A 21,346-nucleotide genomic window follows, 5' to 3' on the forward strand; every position below is an offset into this window, starting at 1 on the left:
TATTTGTCTCTAGAAGAGAACAGAACATACTGGAGTTTTCTGCCCCATCTCAGCAGGAGCAGATAAACAGGGAGTCAAGGTCGTAGCTTAGGCGCCGTGTGAGAGAAAGAATGTGAATTTTTAGGCTTTTATGATTAGGTGGGGGCCACTAGAGGCTATAAGAGTTTGATCAATGCTCCACCATTTTGAGATCTGATGCTGTCTGCGTACGGTGTCCATCTCCCACGCGTGTGATCATTAAAATCATCGTTTGACTTGACCCGGCCCGACCAGTGTTGTTATTTTGGTTTTTCCTCTTGTATCCATCCCCAATATTTGAATCCGTAACATGCCCATTTCAATAGTGCAAATTATTTGTTTAGCAAATACTTAAGAGTATACCTGATAACCCAGGTGGTTTTGGAGAGTTGTTTATTGACATCAGAGTGTCTGGTAGCCTTCCTGGCCTTTTTATCAGCCATTGGAAAACAGCCTGATTTTAGTAAACGGCGTCGAGTGAGTTAACTGTCTTCCATGCAGTGTTTACTTTTTGCAAAGCCAGTCAACCCCCCCACCCTGCAGTCTGGCACAAAGAAAAGTGTGTTACTGAAGGATACAAAAAAAACAACAACAGCAATAGAATAATATTAAACACAAAGTGAACCCGTCTTCCTTCATTAAATAGGTTCTTTTAGATGTTAAGGAGGAATTGACTTAACCAGGCTGGCGGAGAATGAAGACAACCGGACACCTGCTGCAGATGGGGAATCAGTGAACTTTTATTGAGACAGAGACAACCTCTCAACACAGCTCACATCAAGAGATTCCTAATATTTGCTGTGAGGATGGGTATATATTCTCTAAAACTTACAGGAGGGGGTTGTGAGGAAAGTGCTGCATTAGCAGAAAAAACAACTCCATAAAAGGAAATCGGCCTTGGGTGTTCTAGTCTCTTCGCTTGCAGATATCTTGCACCTGCAGGATGAGGCGATCGCTTCTTATCGCTCTCAAGGCCAAAGTCGTGAGCACATTTTTATTACACAGTTGCACAGTAACTTTAAAGCTGAACAATATCTAAAGCTGAATAATGTTTGATCAGGTTATATTTTCTTCAAATCCCCCTTTTGACCCATCTTAAATGGGTCAACACACAAAAATAAGTAACATTCAAAGGAACACAGAGACGTGTCGAAGCCTGGCTCGAAAAACTCCTCGGGTCTTATCATTTGTCTTTATCTGTCATTGCAGATGAGGAGAAAAGAGTCCAGGCACCACCCTGCCCAGGGGTCGGCTGCAAGCAGTCTCGGTTCCCGACGAAAGCAGTAACAGCTGTCCTGCAACCAAGGATACAACGAGTCAGTGCAACCAGGGTAGTGACACAAAATTAACAGTTCCTGTAACCTAGCAACCAAAAAGCATAAGTAATGATAAAAATGTGGAGAGTACAGAGTATACTATAATAATGAGAGATATAAACGTGAAAATGTGAAAGAATAAATCAACCGTAAAATAAACACAGAACGGTAACTGCTAAGGACATTCAAAAGTGAATATGTTAAAAAGTGAGGAAGGGGTGTGGAATAAAACAATTTATATCCAGTGGTGGGAGTACACATTCGCTCAGGCTTAAGTCCGGAGACCCTGAGAACATCGCTTAACCCTCACAACCCGACCAGACACAGTTCAACCAGATATATCCTTCAAGAGGAAGTGGGTGAGGGAAACAATTAATAACAAGCCTAATACAAAACACCACAGAGAAACAACCATTCTAGAAGCATTTAAACAAGAGAAAGACGATAATGTTCGTCACCCTCACGATCAGAGTTTTCATCATCCGTTGGCGAGGAGGTGGGAAGTTGACCAGCTAATAAAGGCATCTGCCGGGCGAGATCCTTATCCTCAGGAGTGAGAGCTGTAACAATCAGTCTCTGGAAGAGGGATCGAATGCATGGAATACAACAGCAACCGCAGGTGACTAGGACAGCAACAAAAACTGAGATGGAAACTAGGACGGAAGCTACAAGGGCCTTATATTTGCCAAACATGTTAAGCCAAGAGTCCCACATGGCAGTATCAACGCCCGAGTGTTCCTTCATTTTAACAGTAAGAGCTGTGAGACCAGTAATAGCTTTAGTGAGGGAACCATCAGGAGCTGTGTTATTGGGGATATAGGTACAGCACTCCTGACCAAAAAGGCTGCAGACTCCGCCTCTTTCTGCGAGGAGAAAATCCGTTGCGACCCTGTTTTGGAAAGCCATTAGGGAAGTGGCAGATAACTGTGCATGCACAGCTTCAAAACCATCTCGAGTGTAATTAGCCAACAGTTGCACATTAAAGTGAATGTAGTTAATTCTGTCTACATTCGCATTTATTTCAACCATCCAAAGTATCGAGGCCCATCCTGCTTTAACCTGGTCTCGCAGTTTATATTCATCGGGGACCCCACGGGGTATACCTACAGCATCAATATAGGTTGGATTATGAGCTGAACCTGGGATTAGAGAACGTTTAGAGCGGCGTTCAGAGGAGGATGGGAGGCCAACTTCGTGTACTTCTATAGAGAGATCTACTGGAGTGACTGAAACGGGTAAAATAAGAGTTATGAGAGCGCAAAGACCTGACGCATCCCGAGGGAAACCATCATATAACTTGTTATTGCCACACCACCACCACAAATCAGCCCTAGCCGTAGGTCGGAAGTTTGGTTTCATAACCGTCATCTCAGTGCACCAAGAAGAGTTCAAGCTACCTAGTTTTACTGCATTGCCAGTCAGGTTAATACAAGTGAAATTGTTCACAGCTACATCTGAAGAAAAGAAAGGTGGTTTATTAGAGACCGAGCGTTGAGTTTTAGGAAAGTGGTTTTCCAGATATGAGCAATGACCTCGTTTTGTATTGTTCATAAGATGCAGGAGGCATGCACTATTGACTGGCGCCGGTACGACTCTTAAAGTGGGGCGGGCTCCCATACAGACTATGCAGTCGGAAGCCGTCTTGTCAGCAGCTTGCTCAGCTAGTAGTAACCAGTTGTTTGTTGCTCCAGAAATACCGGTTAGAATTTGGAAGAGGTCATCTTTAGACATTTTATTTGTGTCTACAATGCGTATTCGGCCGTTTCTCCCCCCGTTTGTATATGTCACCGGAGGGCCATTAAAGGTGGGGTTATCATCTTTAACTACAGAGCTTGGAGCTGCACCAACGCTAGGGCATATTTCCATTTGCCAATACAGGGCGGTGCGATCAGTCCAAGGGGCAAGTATAAATTGTTGACAGGAGGTCAAGGCCAGATCCTTTAGGGTAAAAATTAAGCCTGAAAGATCCGGTTTTTTTGCTATTCTGAGCATATTTTGGTTTCTCCAGTGCAAAGCCTGACCCCTAGAGTGCTTGGACCAATCGAGGTCCGTTTCTGACACTAAACTGGACCACTTCCACTGATGCCAACCTCCCAGGGTTATATACCACACTGAGGAGGAGAGATGTACTGCAAGGTTAAAAAGATCCCCCCCTTGGTCTTTGGTGACGGGAGTGACTGGGAAGCTAGCGAAATCTATTTCGACTACCCAACTTTTATTGTTGGGGACACAGAGAGTAATCATTCTAGTCGTACTTGGGGTGCAGGAGGTAACCGTGTGTCGTTTCTTTCTAAATGGATCGGGCGTGGGCAAAACTGGAGAGGAAGTGGTGGGCAAGACCCTAGGGGCTACATTTGTCAGATTGGGACTGTCAGAAGGGGGCGAAGCTTTTGAACTTGAAGGTGTCAGAAGTGTCGGGGGCCCTTCACAGATCAGGATTATGCCAATGGGAATGAGACCCAGGGCCAGGAAGCAAACAAAGACGCAACATCTTTGCCTGCCTGTCATTTCAGGGGGAAAGGGCCAAGACATGTTTACTTAGCTTGGATGTCTTCTAATAGAGGATGATGGGGCAGAGAAAGGTGGTCCAGTTCCCCCCACCTCGCCAAGGGCGTGTTCTAGGAGTTAAAGAGCAACAAAAAGTATCAGTGACACAACTTTAAATGAGCTTTCAGCAGTTAAAACTATTGCAATGTAAAATGTAAATCTTAAAAACTCAAGCCAATATAAAAGCAAAGTCATAAAAGATGTTAAAAATAGAAAAATAAAAATGTTTAGTTCAGTATGAAGAACACCCCCTTTTGTAACCAGCCGGCTTGTAGGTTGAGCTTTGGCTCCCTCAAGTGGTTGGTGATGCTGTTGCAGCTCCTTCTGACAGGTCCTTCTGCACCTCTCTCAAGGTTCTTCCTGGTTCGGTGGCAGCAGCGCACTGTGTGTAATGAAACCAGGTGTCACCTTTCCCTTCGAGCCTGACAGCGTGGGAGGTCCGCTCTGTTATGCGGTAAGGGCCTGTCCAGCGAGGCTCAGCCCACTTTCTCTTTGTGACTTTCAGGAGGACGTAGTCCATTCCAGGTGTAGCCGCCTCTTTCAGCTCTTGCTGGTTTCTTTCAGCGACCTGTGAGGAATACTGGGCAACAAAACTGCGGAGCATGTTATAATATGTCCTCGGATCGAGGTCTGAATCAGCTTCATCCGACATTAACAGGCGAGAGGAGGGGCCAGGAAAAGGCCTGCCATGCTCCAACTCAAATGGAGTGTAACCAGAGGTTTGATTTACTGAGCATCTTATGGACATTAATGCAAGAGGCAATGCCTTAACCCAATCTAATTTGGTCTGTGCACAGATTTTAGCCAATTTAGTTTTTAGAGTTTGATTCATCCTTTCCACTTTCCCCTGGGATTGGGGGTGGTAAACTGAGCCAAACTTGTGTTTCAAACCTAATGCGGCTTCAACCCTCTGCAGATCGTGGTTCCTGAAATGTGAACCATTGTCCGACCTTATGACCTCGGGAAACCCATGCTGTGGTATATAATGATTAATCAGACACTTCACCACAGTTCTACTGTTTTCACTTGCTGTCGGCCAGGCTTCTGGCCAACCTGAAAATGCATCCACAGCCACCAGCAGGTACCTGTAACTACCTACTCTGTCCACCATGTCTGTGTAATCAATGATTATTTCTTTCCCTGGGCAAAGTGGGATGGGGAAGTACCCTGCTATTGGCTTGAAGGCGGGCTTGATTCCAAATTGGTTGCACTCCTTACAGGTTTTAACCATGTATTTTGTCATGTCTTTTAGATAAGGGTGCCACCAGGCGGCTAAGTTCCTCATCATTTGTGCAGGTCCCACATGCCCCACTCCATGTGCCTCTTCCATTGCTGTCTGTCTGACCCCTGGCGGTAGAATGGGCCTTCCATCTGGGCCACGCCAAACATCTGTGTTTGTGGCCCCTCTTGTTACCCATAATGATTTTTCCTGGGGGCTGGCTTTGTCCTGTAACTCTCTGATTGTGGCTAGGCCTAGTTGTATGGGTGGTCTTTCTGGAGGGGGTGTGGCTTCTGGGTCCATTACCATAATCAGGGAGGGTAAGTAACCAGCTGTCTGCTTAGCTACTAAGTCGGCCTGTTTGTTACCTAATGCCACTAAGTTCAATCCGGCACTGTGTCCTTTGCATTTTACCACTGCCACCTTAACAGGTAACAACAGTGCTTCCGCTAATTCCCTCATTTCTATCTCATGTTTAATAGGCTTTCCGCTGGCTGTCAAAAACCCAGCTCTTAGCCACTGCTTGAGCTCCACATGCACTGCTCCCACAGCATAAGCTGAATCACTGTATATATTCACTTTCTGTCCCTTTCCCATCCTTAAGGCTTCAATCACCGCTCTCAGTTCAGCTCTCTGTGCAGACTGTTGTCCTGTCAACTGCTCTGCTTTCACTGTTTTCCATCTCATGTCTGTCTGTTCCACTATTGCCCATGCAGCCTTCAACATTCCACTTTCAGTTCTGAAACAACATCCATCTGTGAACCAATCTTTTTCTGCATCCATTAGAGGTTCTGCCTGCAAATCTGGCCTGATTTTCTCCTGTACCTGCACAACCTCTTCACACATATGTGGTTCCCCTGATCCCATGTGATCAGCCATGTTTATGCCTTCATGTGAGTAGGTGATGTGTGGTGCTTCCAAAATGGTACTGAGGCGTCTCTGCCTGAGTGAAGTGAGTGTGAAGGCCTGTGAGGAGACGTAGGCCACCACACTGTGTGATGTCAAAATTTTTAGTGGGTGGTTCATCACTATGTGTGCTGTTTTCTGAATGATTTTTGCAAGTCCAGAAACGTGTTGTGTGCACGGTGGGTGGCGTTTTTCAGTGTTGTCAAGCATTACGCTTACATATGTCAACACTTTTCTCTCTCCCCCTTTTTTCTGGAACAGGATACCATTGATATGGGTTCCAGTTCCAGAAACATCAAGATGAAAAGGCAAAGCATAATCTGGCACAGCAAGGTCAGAGGCGACAGAAAGCTGTTGTTTTAACTTTATAAACGCCTGTTCTGTTTCTGTAGTCCATGAGAGGCGAGCAGAGAGGTTTCTCATGCCTTGTTCATTTACCAAAACGCGCAAAGGGGAAGTAAGGCCAACATAGTCTGGGACATAGGTCCTGCTGTAACCAGTCAGGCCCAAAAATGACAACATGTCTTTTACAGTTAGAGGTTTTGGATGGTGCAAAATGGAGTTCCTGTGTTCTGGGGACAAGGAAATACCGGACTGTGAGACCATGCGGCCTAGAAAAGAAACCTGTTTTCTTGCAATCTGTAGTTTGTTTTTGCTCACTTTAAAACCTGTGTTGGCCAGGTGGTGAAGTACCACTCTGGTGGCCTCCAAACAGATGTCAGCCGTGGGGGCAGACAGCAAAAGGTCATCCACATATTGTATTAACATACAGTCAGATGGTAGTGGGCTGGTTTGTAAAAGTTCTTTCAAACACTGATTAAACAGTCCTGGGGAGAGGGCAAATCCCTGTGGTAAGCGAGTGTAACGCCATTGTCGGCCTCTAAATGTAAATGAGAAAATGTCACGCAGTGACTCACGAAGTGGGAGGCAGAAAAAGGCATTAGCCAAGTCAATGCAGGTGAACCAGGCATGAGATGGTGGGAGGTTGGTCAAGGCAACATAAGGATTAGGCACAGGCAAAGTAGGAGTGCCAAGTAAGGCATTAATCCTTCTCAAATCATGTGCCATTCTGAACTTCCCCGTGCCTTTTTTCTCAACGGGTAGGATGGGCGTGTTCCACTTAGAGCAGGAGGGCTCCAAGACACCGGCAGTGACCAAACCAGAAATTGTTTCTGCAATCCCAGCCTCAGCCTCCGGTCTGTGTGGGTACTGAGGCTGCCACAAAGGGGTAGCAGATGACAGTTGAAAAGAGACTGGCTCCACATCAACTAAACCTACATCTGTGGGTCCAAGGGACCACAAACAATCTGGAAGAGAGTCGAGTAAAGGCGCAGCATCACAGTGGTCTGTGTGTTCTCTTCCATGTGACCCGCTGACCACTCCATGTTGCAGTGTTGAGGAATTAAAGCAATCATTTAAAATTTGGTATGTCTTGGTAGATGGAGAAAACAAAACCTGTGGGAGTTTTGTAGGTGTCCAGTCAGTGGCCGCAAGGGAACGTTTAACCATTCCACCCAGCTCCTTAGCCTGGTGTCCAGGATGTAAGGCCAGTGACACATGGGGAGCTGCCTCATCAGACATCATGTACCACTGTAATTGATCTGTTGTAAAAGTAACCGCTGCTGCCACTCCCTCCGGTGCCGCAAAAATGCACGACATGTTCAGAGACCAAGCCCGCCCCTCACACTGCTTTTGGAACATGTGCTGGTACCAGGTGGTGTCATGCCTGTCATAAAACAGTGTAACATGAGGTGGGTCAGTTAGGCCCTCAGATCCGGTTCCAAAACAATGGGACATAGAAGAGGGGGCTCTACTACTAGCTGAGGATGTCGCCGACAGAGAGGAGCTTCCTGGGCAAAAATGCTTGGTATCTATGGGAGTTGGAGCTACGGGCGGTTCTTCTCCAATAGTCATTATTCCACCAGAGATATTAAGTACCGGATATATGCCTGCTGAGGGAGGAGTTGAGGCAGAATAGGGAGGTGGCTGAGACCTATTTTTCTTCATGTGTGGTTTTGCAGTTTCCCATAAACACACCCAGTGATTAAATTTAGCTTTGCGGCCTGCGTGCTTATCTGCTTCCTTTCTGTGTCTCACCCCGCTCATCACACCTGCACCTGCTGCTGCTGAGTTGGCTTCTTCCTCTTTCTCTTTTGCCTGCATAGCCTTATTCTGCCAAATTATTCCCCAGTTACCACTACTCCCCTCGTCCTTTCCCTTTTCTTTCATTAACCTTTCAGCTGTTTTCCTCAATGACTCTTTCTGCTTTTTTGCTTCTTTAGGCTGGTGTGTGGAGTTGATGACTGTCTCAACACATGTTAATTGTTCTCCCAATGTGCTAAGAATAACACCGGGACCCCAACCATCATCATTAGTTTCTCGATCTAATTCTCCATCCATTTTACTGTCAATGGAGGAGTGTTCTTTTATTGATTTTAAAGGAGAATTTGGGCCAGCTGGGTTTCTGCCTCTGTTAGGCACTAACAGCTGGGGCGCTGCTTTAAAGGTGAGTCAGCACTGAAATATCCCTTCAGGTGTTACCAAGCTTCTACCAAACCGGGGTCTGGCGGGTAGCCTTGCCTAGAGCTTCCTGATAGGGGTGCTAGTTGGTTGTCACCTTGTTCACACGTCTCATTCACACTTCATACATTACCTGCAGTCACTCATTACCCTCCTTATGTATGTAATAAATGTGTAAAAAAAATTCTATGTGTGGTGTATTATTTTAACCAAAAGAGGAACCTAGTTCCTTTAATTGTGTAATCTGTGAACAACGGAGAACCAAACTGTCCTGCCCAGTGTTTCACAGCAAGCATTCAGCGTGTATTTATGTGTGTCCAATATCAAACAGAACATCAAAACATTTAAAACACTAAAATCATCAGGGTTTTAAGAAGAGATCCGTTTTCTCCTATTGATCAAAGGGACCCCTCCTTTGGACTCCAACCAGTACTTCTCCTTTTTAAGTTTTAGAGGATCTTTTCTAATAAAGTCCTCTGGGCCTTCCTAACCCTTCTGTAGTTTAGAGAATATTACTAAAAAATATTCTCAAGGCCTTTAACCTTTTAATTTGTTTAGAAAGGCGTTACTAATAAACCCTTTCAAGGTCCCAGACCTGCACTGAGGTATGTATCCGACACCGGAGAGCAACCCGTCGGCTGCAACCGTGGTCAGACCTCAGTTCACTCTTATCTTTATTCACTTATTCACTTATTTCTTATTCACTTATCTCTTATTCACTTATTTCTTATTCACTTGTCTGATTCTCAACAAGCCTTAAGTAAGCCAGACAATTTTGGTTATGAATTACTAGGAGTTTGGACACTAAGTATTTTTATAATGTTCAATATAGCAGAAATAAAAGGTCTGCTTACCTTGTTTTTGTGTGCACACAGCTTTTGTCCAAACTCCGTTCACTCAGACCACGGCCGATGTCCTCCCATCCGTTCCAGTTGACCTGGAGCGGATCCTGTTCGTGACGCCAATTGAAGGATACAAAAAAAACAACAACAGCAATAGAATAATATTAAACACAAAGTGAACCCGTCTTCCTTCATTAAATAGGTTCTTTTAGATGTTAAGGAGGAATTGACTTAACCAGGCTGGCGGAGAATGAAGACAACCGGACACCTGCTGCAGATGGGGAATCAGTGAACTTTTATTGAGACAGAGACAACCTCTCAACACAGCTCACATCAAGAGATTCCTAATATTTGCTGTGAGGATGGGTATATATTCTCTAAAACTTACAGGAGGGGGTTGTGAGGAAAGTGCTGCATTAGCAGAAAAAACAACTCCATAAAAGGAAATCGGCCTTGGGTGTTCTAGTCTCTTCGCTTGCAGATATCTTGCACCTGCAGGATGAGGCGATCGCTTCTTATCGCTCTCAAGGCCAAAGTCGTGAGCACATTTTTATTACACAGTTGCACAGTAACTTTAAAGCTGAACAATATCTAAAGCTGAATAATGTTTGATCAGGTTATATTTTCTTCATTACCTGCAAGGACAGCACAGAGGAGAACCATCAACATCAGAGCAAATGGAACATTTTGAGGATTTTATCTTTTTCATTTTGTTCAGTCCCACCACAATGCTGGCAGCCGTTGTTTTCCTGCTTGTACTTTATCTTGTTTCTATCATTTTCATCTCTAAGGAAAAAGGAAATGAACCCCCAGGACCGAGACCTCTGCCCCTGCTTGGTAACCTGTTGCAATTAGATCTTAACAGACCCCACAAAACTCTGTGTGAGGTAAAATAACTCTTCTCAAGATCTGAATCAAAAGAAGCCAGTTTAAACATATTACAATACCTAATGCTATGTTATGGCCCTAGCAGGGTCTCCTGTGAAATGTTAGGGGAACGTAACATGCTATTTAATTATTATTATTTTGAATGATTCTTCCAGCTTTCAAAGGAATATGGCTCTGTATTTACTCTTTACTTTGGAACCAACAAAGTCGTGGTCCTGGCTGGATATGAGACAGTCAGAGAGGCACTGGTCAACTATGCAGAGGAGTTTGGAGAGCGCAACATCTCCCCGATACTTAATGATATAAACCGAGGTCATGGTATGAAATTCTTTCATAATACCATTTATTCTGTTTCATTTTACTATCACAAATAGTCCGGTCAACATATGATACCTGGCTTCTCAGAAATAACCAACAGCACTTATAGCTGCTGTGACTCACATGACTTCATGAAATACAGGTTTCCTCTCCATCCAGAATTTAAAAAAAAAAGTTTATATAAGTTTAGTGCTACATATTCCTTTAATGTTGAATGTCTTCCGTGAGGATGTGACCCTGTTTGTGTAGTAAACTATGCAATACAGCACTTTTATTATGAAATTGCTTCAATCGTCCAGGTAAGGAAATCCCAAAAAGTTGATCCTGTTCATCTCGACAGCGTTTTCTGTGGGATAAACGTTTTGTCACTCATCCAAGTGACTTCTACAGTCTCAGCTGACTGCAAGATTCCCCAGCTTTATAAAGAATGTTCATTGACCAATGATCATGAATCTGACATTTTTAGTCAGCGGTGCTAATTTCAATACAATAGAGTCACATGTACAATTTTAAACTATTTAGGGGAAAAAAAGACAAATGCAAATGTACTGTAATTTAGTAAAAACACTACATCCAGATGAACAGAATTGACTTTTTGGGGGGTACAAAATGTGATATATTCAAAAACAAAAACTACTTCAAAAGTTAAAAATTTTAAAAATACTCATTGTTTTCAGCCCTTCCTTACTGGTGGTTTAAGCCTTGTCAGCATGTTTCTATTTCCATATCATAAAAATCAGTTAATTGAGTTTTTAAAATAAAGGATTTTATGTTTTGTAGGAATTTTGTTTGCAAATGGAGAATCGTGGAAAGAGCTGAGACGTTTTGCCCTCGCCACCCTCAAAGACTTTGGGATGGGCAAAAGACTTACTCAGGGTAAAATCCTGGAGGAGTGTGGCTATCTGATTCAAGTGATTGAAGATCATAAAGGTATGGCAAAAGTACACGAACCATGAACTGCAATTTAAATGATTTTTTTTAAAATTAGCACACCTCTAAATGTTATATTGTGCATGTCTGTTAGCCCATGTATGGATTTATTTATTTTAGATTTTTTTTTTCTTGTGTATCAATTTTACAGGAAATGCTTTTGATACAGCTCTTCCAATAAATTATGCAACAGCCAACATTATCTCCTCTATTGTGTTCGGAAGCAGATTTGACTACGGTGACCCTGTATTCAAGAACATGGTGAAGCGAGCCAATCAAACCATATGTGTCTCAGGTTCTGCATCAGTCCAGGTTGGCTTTTTGACAGATTCGATGAGTTGGTGAAGTTGGCCACGATCACATACATTCATATATGGAAGTAGAAAATTCTGTGAGACTAAAATCTTATAAATTAAATTAAATTAGCAACAACAAACAGGCCTCATGACCTGATGTTTACTACGTGCTTCGTATCTTAGGCTCCCATTCTACTTTTGAATACTCTAGGTCCCACAAGTAAACCAGCAGTGCTATGTGGTCCTATGAGGTCTATAAGATTAGACTGGGCCTGATTGTTCAAGACTTTGTAAGTGAAAGGATTTTAAATTCAACTTTGGATTTAACAGGAAGCCAGTGAAGACAAGCGAATATGGGAGAAATATGCTTGCAGTCAATACTCTCGCTGTAGCATTTTGGATCAACTGAAGGCTTTTCGGGGAGTCAGGATGGCCTGATAACTGATCCATCTCATGTCTGTCTTATCTGACTTTGCCGATTGTTGTCCGGCCTCCACCTCGTGACCTGCCTGGCTGAACAGGGATCCCAGGGGCTAAAGTCCCCATCGATATGGCTCTCTGGAAGGCATACACAACTCCCTACAATAACAAGGCTCTAAACATTCAGTGAAGAAACACAGGCTAGAGCCAAAGCTGTAGCGCTGCCATTAGCAAATCTGGCTCTGTGGTGCATTGGAAATCTGACTATTTGCTTTTTCACAAGCTTTTTTTTTTTAAATTTTTATTATTGTTATTAATGCTCATTGATGCAAAGGCAGTAATTCTTAATCATGAGATACAATAAAATGTATATATGACACGATATGCACCGATAGTCATTAAGGAATTAGATGGTAAAGCTACTTGAAAATATCAGATATCTTTAGATGCACAGCAACAGTAACTTTGTTATTTTTGATTTAAATTATTTCTGTGAGGGGAATTTTAAAATAGGTCAAGTCATCGCTGCTTTCATAAAAATGAAAACCAGGATTTGGTGAAACAATGTGTAATAATAATGTGTGGACTTTAATCTTTTTTTTTTTTAATATTTAAACTATAACATGTGTCATATGACAAAGTAAAATGTATTTAATTTTATTTCTAATAATTCAGTGTATTTACTTGGAATAAGCTTTAAGGTTGTTGTTTTTTTTTGTTGGTTTTTTTTTCTCCTGCAGCTTTTTAACATGTTTCCTCGGCTGTTCGGTTGGATAAAAAATCGCCAGGTGGTGTTAAAAAATGTTGAGATGAATGTCAGAGATATAAAGAATTTAATTAAGCATCTGAAAGAGACTCTGGAGCCTGGACTGTGCCGAGGGCTTGTGGACTGTTTTCTGATTCGGAAACAGAAAGAAGAAGTAAGACTGTGTGTTGTTTTTTTTGTTTTTTTTAAATTATGATAATATTATTTACACTTTAGGTTTGATATCAATAAGCAATGTGAGTGTTATTTCTTTTAGGACTCCTGTGTTTTGGATACTCACTACAATGAGGAGAACTTGACATTCACAGTGAGCAACCTGTTTGCTGCTGGCACTGACACCACAGCAGCCACACTGAGATGGGGTTTGCTGTTAATGGCTAAATACCCACACATACAGGGTAAGGAACTGGACAAGACATGCAAGTCTCACCTCAAAAGAATGTGGGTGATAAGAAATACCACACTGTTAATTTGGGTTTCACCCAGGACTGTATAGGCATTGGTTGAATAACAATGGTGTTCACCTTGGGGTGTCGGTCAGAACACACAGGACGCACAAATAAGGTTATTCCTTATTTGCTGTTATTCTTTAACACAACAGCACAGTGATGCAACCACAGGCTTACAGGGGTGGTGTACAACTCGTAGGTGGGGTCTGTGTATGGGCTCAATACTAAAGTAATAATGGTATTTCTGGTATAGCACAACTTTATCCTTTCAGTAGCTGCCAAAAGTTAAGGGACCTAGCTTAGGATATTCATATAGAGATCCTCCAGCTTCAAACTGCATTACCCTTCCAGGACCTGAAGCTCAGCAAAGCACCCCAAACCCATCTATTCTCTGACTGGATTGTTAAATTTATGATTGACACGACATTGACCAATCAGGTGAAAGGCAGAAAAATTGGGACAAAATTCCTACTTGAAGGAAACGGTTTCCAGGGCCTAATCCGTGGATCGACTTCCTCCGAGGCGTGGACGTCTATCAGCAGAGAATGTACCTTCACCTATCAGCAGAGAATGTCCCTTAGTCTGTAACACAGTCAAATATATTCTCAAGCAACATTCAAGCATGCCATTCAGCGTGTTAGTACGAACTCGGGAGCAGCTTGGGAGAACAAGAAAACAGAGACTGCTTCAGGTTGTCTTCCCAAATTGACTCAACTTTATTCACAAGTACAACAGTTTATATAGAGGGTAAAATTCATGAGACAGCAGATTATCAGTTTAAACCAGTACAGACCAAGATAAGGGAGCGTCTTCCTGCCCTTGGGTGAAGAAGCATCCTTTGTGTAGTTTATCAGTTCAGCTACAATTGTGATTATCTCAGCGACATATTTTCAAGGCACAAAACGAAGAGTTCTTTCATTAGTGAAATCTGAAACAAACCATCTGGCCTTCAACAGGCGTCTAAAAGATTAAGAAACTAATGTAGCTGAGGGAGTGATCTCTGTGGTATTTCAACCTTGTACCAGCCTGTGATTCTCACACATCAATTCTTGGGTCAAAGAGAAAAACACTGAAACAAAGGGGCCTTATTGAATGACAGAGTTTTCCTGCATAATGTCACTATAAAACAATATCCAGTAAATGCTACCATGGTACTAAAATACCTAACACTACTCATAAGAAGAAAGTCACACATAGCCAGGGAACTTAAGTGTAGAGTTTAATACGCAGGTTTTTGCTTTGTATCTGTAACCTCTACGGTGGGCCTGAGAGGCCAAACGGACTGCAACTTAAGAAAACACCAGCAACAATAAAAACACTGCAAAAGCACACAAAAAATAACGGAAATAGGAAAAACGACAACGGAAATAGGAAAAAACAGATTTCCAAAAGCACAAGGGAAGTGTTTCTGGGGAGACAATAACCCGACGGACCAGTTGCAGGAACCAAATTATGCTAAGAATTGCGCTGGGACACACTTAGAAGAAGTGAAGGATCTATCGGTTTTGTGAGGAAAGAAAAGATGAGAGGTAAGTGTGTTAGCCTAACTATTAGTCTGAAAATACGTCAGCAGTATTATATGAATCATGATAAAACACACCATTTTTTCGGTTCCTGCAACTGGTCCGTCAGGTTGTCTCCCCAGAAACACTTCCCTTGTGTGTGTGTGTGGTTTTTTTTTTTTTTTTCCTATTTTTGTTTTCTTGTTTCCTATTTCCGTTGTGTTTTGTGTGCTTTTGCAACGTTTTTCTTATTGCTGGTGTAAGTTGCAGTCCGTTTGGCTTCTCAGGGCCACCGTTGTAACCAGACCTTAACAAACAAATTTGTAACTGTGTAAATATTTTTTTACAAACACAAATCTTTTTTACACACACACTTACACACTTACAAAACTCAGTTCACAACTACACATTTGATTTAAGAGTACAAAATATTTATGCCCACAATTTGAGCCCATATGTGTGGTCTGTAAACAAAACATATACAGAATGCTGATTATAATAAGGATTCAATCAAGATGTCTACTCACAGTTCTTTAGAGACGCACACAACTCACACTATGCCTAGACGTCCACTGTTGAGTCAGTTTACAAGGTGCCTCTTGCTATGTGTTAGCTTAACCTACATGCTCTGGACCATGTTCTCAATAGTTCAACTCTCTCGCCACAAGGGGGCTCTCGAACACAGTCGACAGCCTTTCCAACACACATAGTTGATATTTATATAAGGTGATAACACATAAATACGTATATAGAGTTCAGTGTCCTGTTGGGCTACAAGACCAATGACTTCAGTTATGGGTTTACTGACATGTCAGCAGGTGATATCAGAGGGAAAAGGCAAAACAACCACCACCACTACCAGTCAGTGGTAAATAAATACACAGCATTTCATATGCAAACAATGTGCACCATAACAATATTCTGTGTATAATTTTAGATTTTTTATTTATTTATTTATTTTTACACGTTTTAGCAGATCTGTTAAAACTAATGTGGACAAATTTGTTTCTTTATTTTGTCTCTGCAGAGCAGGTCCACGAGGAGCTGAGCCGGGTAGTAGGAAGCCGACAAGTTTGTGTAGATGACCGGAAAAACCTGCCGTACACTGATGCAGTCATTCACGAGACTCAGAGACTGGCGAATATTGTCCCCATGTCTGTTCCTCACCAAACTAGCCAAGATGTCACCTTCAAGGGATACTTTATCAAAAAGGTCAGCTGCTGTACCTAAATATATTTTAACATCTTGATTCACTTCTGATAACCTGAACTAGTTCTGTAGATGTACATCTACATGAGAAATCTTCTGTTTCCCACAGGGAACTATTGTGTTTCCCCTTCTCACCTCTGTCCTGTATGATGAGAGTGAATGGGAGAGCCCACACACTTTTAACCCTTCACATTTTCTGGACAAAAAGGGTCAATTTGTCAGGAGAGATGCCTTCATGCCCTTTTCTGCAGGTATGACAACTTTGTCAGGCCTTTTTGAGAAAATTCTCACTAGCGCAGACATGATTCGTTTAAATGAGTGTAAACTCTTTGCATTTGCAGGTCGCAGGATGTGTCTCGGAGAAGGTCTGGCTAAGATGGAGCTCTTCCTCTTCTTCACCTCCCTCATTCAGCGCTTTCATTTCACTCCTCCACCTGGAATCACAGAGGATGAACTGGATCTCACACCAGCTGTGGGATTCACCACCCCTCCTTCATCTCATATGCTGTGTGCTGTCAGTCGCCAGTAAGAGACACATGGAACTTGACATTATAGCATTTACTTGTGACAATAGCATAAACATTGTTTTTATCATCCTAACCCAACAGGAAACAGATGTCAGCATTCTGAACAACAGACAAAGGCAGATGTCAAGGAAACTGATTTTTCTGACTACTTTTTAGTTTTACTCCCTACAGTTTCAAACAAATATCTGTACTTTCTACTTATTACGTTTTCAAAACAAGCTCATTACTTTGGCTGTAATGCATTCGGGGGGGAGTTATTATCTTGTCACTGCGGACCTTTGTTTGTTTATTAATCACCAGTGGATAAAAAAAAAAAAAAAAAAAAGACGACACGTGTCAAAGTCAGGGATTAAAAGTGATTGTTTTTTAAATGGCCTGCATTTGTATAGCGCTTTACTCAGTCCCTAAGGACCCCAAAGCGCTTCACACAACATTCAGTCATTCACCCATTCACACACAGGCAATGGCAAGCTACGTTGTAGCCACAGCTGCCCTGGGGCGCACTGACAGAGGCGAGGCTGCCGGACACTAGCGCCACCGGGCCCTCTGACCACCACCAGTAGGCAAACATGGGGTTAGTATCTTACCCTCCTGGCATGCAGCCAGGAGGCAACCTGGGATCGAACCACCGATTTTCTGATTAGTGGCTGACCTGCTCTGCCACCTGAGCTACAGCCACCATGTTTTTAAGTGTCAGTTAATTTCCAATGCAACTTTCCTCTCAGCTCAACAAACATCACAAACACACAAAGTGTTTGTGTGCAGTTTGTTTCAAAGTGTGTTGCTAGCTAAAGGTCCAGCTGCTGTATTTCACAGGGAGAGAACAGAAAGAGAGCCAACTTCACTCAGAGATGGAGAAAGATAAGAAAGACAGGACAGGAGAGGAAGAAGAGAGGTTAGATTCAAAGGTAACGACTGCTCAGAGACTTTTACAGTCTCGTGTGCTATGTTAGTGTTTTCAGTTTTATTTCCCCGGTCTCGTTGTGTGTGATTTCTCCTCCTCCTCTGTCTCATTCCCTCATTATCCCTCTGTGTATTTAAGCCCTTTGTCGTCCTGTTTGTTGCTGGATTGTCTGCAAACTGCATTTCCCATGTTGCAGGGCTTTAGTGTCATTATTCTTTATTTATTTATTTATTTTTAGGTTTCTCCCAGTTTAGGTTTTGCTAGCTTACTCATTGCCACCCTTTGCTTTTGTTTGTATTCTGCTCTGCCGTAATAAAGGCTTACTCTCAATTCAAGTCCGTTATCAGTGACTGCATTCGGGTCCAATCTTTCTCCACTCCTCTCCGTCTGCCACAGCAGACATGCCAATTGTGAGTTATGATTGTTTTCCACACACTGAGGTATTGCAACCAATTTTAGGGTTCTCCAACCTACTGAATCTCACATTAACCCCCGACTGCACACATTTTCCTGTTTAGAAAAACAATCTAGGTAAGAGAAAAATCCTCCAAAGAGCTATTTTTACTTTCATACTTTGAGTACATTTCAGAGCCTGTATTTGTTTGTTTGTTTGTTTGTTTTTTAAATTTTACTTGAGTAAAGAAGTTGAATCAGTAATTCAGTTTTTACTGGAGTTTTTTTTTTTTAGCAGTAGTATTTCTACTTAAGAACAAAATTCTATACTTTTACCACCTCTACAAGGGAACCCTTTATTTCAGTCACTTCTAGCAAGTAAAAGGAGATTATAATACACAGAATGAGTTCTGTCATTCAAAATTTTCATCACCGACCAGAACTTTGTTTGAATGTGTGCTTTTGGTGATTAACACGGCAAAATGTATTTGTGCATCATGTCACTGTTTTTGTTTTTCACTGTTATTTTAAGAGAGTAATTTGGTAGAGGTTTATTCTTTCAATTGCAACAAACTAAAGTCTTTAGATTTTCAGTGTGGTTTTTGCATGTGGTTAAACATATCATGAATATACAGAAGACACACTTTAACCAAAAGAGTGCAGATATTACAAAAGGCATGTAAAAATACAGCATGTTGGATCAAGCTTTAGATCATATAGGTATTCTTAGATTGTACTCTTATTTATATAATCTTTAAATCTTCTTAGCCAGCTATTTTAGAGCAACAACCAAAGTTGTGGCGGAAACTGAGCTCTATAATGAACACTCACAGTCCAAGCCATTAAGGTTCAGATTTAGGGTTGATAAGCCCAAAAGAATTTGAATTTGTGTTTAAAAAAAAAAAAAAAAAAGTAATCAGCTCAGTATATTGTCATGGTCTGCCGTCCCTGCCTGACGACCTGCCGTGGCCATGAATGTGTTTGCTCACTGTGGTGTAATCTATATTGATGTACATCATGCGCCACTAGGCGGCAGTACTTACCCACTAAACAGGAAATTGGTAGCATGTAAAATAGTGATGGTAAATTTGATTCTTTTTACTGAATCGAGTGTTAATGAGTCACTCACCAAAGTGAATCAGATTTTTTTGAGTCATTTGATTCACTGAGTCAGTTGACCAGAGTGCAAAAATTTTACATTTTCACTCAAACTTAATTTGTTTCCCTTTTCATGTAAATCCCACTGCTAAGATGAATGATTTAAAAAAAAAAACAACAACAACTATTCTATAGAGAAAAAAGAGCAAAAACATTTCTAAAATTAAGCAATTTCCTATCAAAATTGCTTAATAAACATTTATTTTGTTTATTTGTATTTTATTAGTATTTTCCTTAAGTGTGTCAAATATATATTTTCTCATCTAAATGTCCACTGCGTTCTGAGCCAGGGGGCGGTGATGCGCCTTAACATTGGTTGCCAACCAAGAAGAAGAAGAAGCTGTGAGCCAGGAGGGAGGGGGTGAGTGAGTGATTTGTTTGCTCGCTCTATGATTCAGCACAGGAGGGAGGGGGTGAGTGAGTGAGTGATTCGTTCGTTCGCTCTTTGATTCAGCACAGGAGGGAGGGGTGAGCGAGTCCTGAGTGATTCGCTTATGCTTACGATTCAGCACAGGAAGGGAGGAGGTGAGTAGCTCAAATGTGTTGTTAGCATGTTAGCAGCGCGATGCTACTCTGAACCGAGGAGCTATTTTCTTGATGTGAGCTTCTACTCAGGGTTTTTTCTTCCAGTTCAGAGCAGAAATGCTTTTGTTACGAAACTGGCTGTTGTTCCCCCCCCATTTTAATTATAAGCTAGATATATTTCTACTAATGGAATTAGTTTGCTAACAGCAACAGGGATGAGTCAGTTGGGCTTGTGAATCATGATTCACGAGTCAGTAAAGTGATTCTCGAGTATTGAACGATTCGTTCACGAATCGAACATCACTGATGTAAAACAGCACGACAGTAAGCTGTATTAAAGAAAGATTGTTGTTGGTCCACGTTATCGCTTGAGCGGGAGTTTTATTCAAGAGCCCAACACAACACTCACCGTCCCTCATTTTCACTTGTGAGTTGATGGGTGTGTGTGTGTGTGTACAGCGGTGTCCGGGGTTTCTGGAGACGTCAGGCCCGCAGAGTTTCCTGCCGTTAAGCCAGCCACACCTGAAAGTGAATGAAACTCACCTGTTATTGATCAGCCTAATCTGAAGAGCTACTTAACAGACGAGCTGAGCTTCACTCGATGCTGGATCGTTGTGAGAAATCATTCAGTTCCCAGCTACTTTGTGATAGTGTTTCGAGTGGAGGGGATTGCGTGTATTAACGGCAGTGTGTTTATATCCAAAGTGTTGCGGAAACGAGTGGAGGAAGTGGAGCATGTTGTTCATAGTTACTGAAAGGAAAAGGACAACCACCACGAACACTGGAGAAGTCATGCACGGGAGCGAGCACACGAAGAGAGAAACACACGCGGAAGATTGTTGCACTTGTTGTCATTTTATTCCCTGTAAATAAACACATTGTACTCTACAGGAAGTCTTGCATTTGGGTCTTGCTTTCATAACTCTGACATACATTCCTGCTTTATGTAACTCTTTGCTTAGACTGTAATTTATTAAATGTGTTATCATTTCCAATAATCTACAGTCTCTTAACTTTTTTATTTTGGCTACTTTACTTATACTTGCCTTAAAATGTGCCTGTGGGATTATAATATTATTTTATGCCATGTTAGACCCTTAATTAAAGATTGTGAATTATTATGTAGTTTTAGTTTGCATTATTCTCCTGAATTAGAAGAAGGTGATAACTATTACATTTGTTAAACTGATTTGCATAGACTGCTGATTTATTGTGAATGAATGATATTGTTTTATGATGCATTATACTGCTGAGTTATAAGAAATACTGTTCGCAGAACGTCATCGCCTTATTTGTCTGATTAGAAGAGAACAGAACATACTGGAGTTTTCTGCCCCATCTCAGCAGGAGCAGATAAACAGGGAGCCAAGGTCGTAGCTTAGGCGCCGTGTGAGAGAAAGAATGTGAATTTTTAGGCTTTTATGATTAGGTGGGGGCCACTAGAGGCTATAAGAGTTTGATCAATGCTCCACCATTTTGAGATCTGATGCTGTCTGCGTACGGTGTCCATCTCCCACGCGTGTGATCATTAAAATCATCGTTTGACTTGACCCGGCCCGACCAGTGTTGTTATTTTGGTTTTTCCTCTTGTATCCATCCCCAATATTTGAATCCGTAACATGCCCATTTCAATAATGCAAATTATTTGTTTAGCAAATACTTAAGAGTATACCTGATGGACTTCCGGTTTAGG

At 42.0% G+C, this 21,346-nt stretch overlaps 1 protein-coding gene and 1 long non-coding RNA gene across 2 annotated transcripts; both read left to right on the forward strand.

Annotated features, from left to right (window-relative positions):
- The first annotated feature begins 10,007 nt into the window (after nt 1-10,007).
- Nucleotides 10,008-18,118, forward strand: LOC147332619 (cytochrome P450 2K1-like). The gene is made up of 10 exons (XM_086289284.1): nt 10,008-10,255; nt 10,412-10,574; nt 11,355-11,504; nt 11,656-11,816; nt 12,961-13,140; nt 13,243-13,384; nt 15,965-16,149; nt 16,256-16,397; nt 16,488-16,671; nt 16,755-18,118. The coding sequence occupies exons 1-10, from the start codon at nt 10,046-10,048 to the stop codon at nt 16,774-16,776; spliced, it is 1,539 nt and encodes a 512-aa protein (XP_086145410.1). The 5' UTR covers nt 10,008-10,045; the 3' UTR covers nt 16,777-18,118.
- Nucleotides 18,119-19,570: 1,452 nt separating this feature from the next.
- On the forward strand, nt 19,571-20,541 carry LOC147332620 (uncharacterized). Its single transcript, XR_015128937.1, has 2 exons — nt 19,571-20,267; nt 20,359-20,541. It is a non-coding gene; the product is annotated as an uncharacterized LOC147332620 (long non-coding RNA).
- The last annotated feature ends 805 nt before the right edge of the window (nt 20,542-21,346 follow it).

The sequence above is a fragment of the Aulonocara sp. 'chitande type north' Nkhata Bay genome, linkage group LG4 (genome assembly GCF_057382095.1).
Source record: "Aulonocara sp. 'chitande type north' Nkhata Bay isolate Kocher_YH1m ecotype deep benthic linkage group LG4, A_spYH_male_GT1.1, whole genome shotgun sequence".
Lineage (NCBI taxonomy): Eukaryota > Metazoa > Chordata > Actinopteri > Cichliformes > Cichlidae > Aulonocara > Aulonocara sp. 'chitande type north' Nkhata Bay.

Bases quoted from the DNA above. Each gene is read 5' to 3' on its own strand.
- LOC147332619 (XM_086289284.1), top strand. From the start codon at position 10,046: ATGGAACATTTTGAGGATTTTATCTTTTTCATTTTGTTCAGTCCCACC. The intron at 13,385-15,964 runs GTAAGGAACTGG...TTGTCTCTGCAG, and splicing joins TAAATACCCACACATACAGG to AGCAGGTCCACGAGGAGCTG. The intron at 16,672-16,754 runs GTAAGAGACACA...CTAACCCAACAG, and splicing joins CTGTGTGCTGTCAGTCGCCA to GAAACAGATGTCAGCATTCT.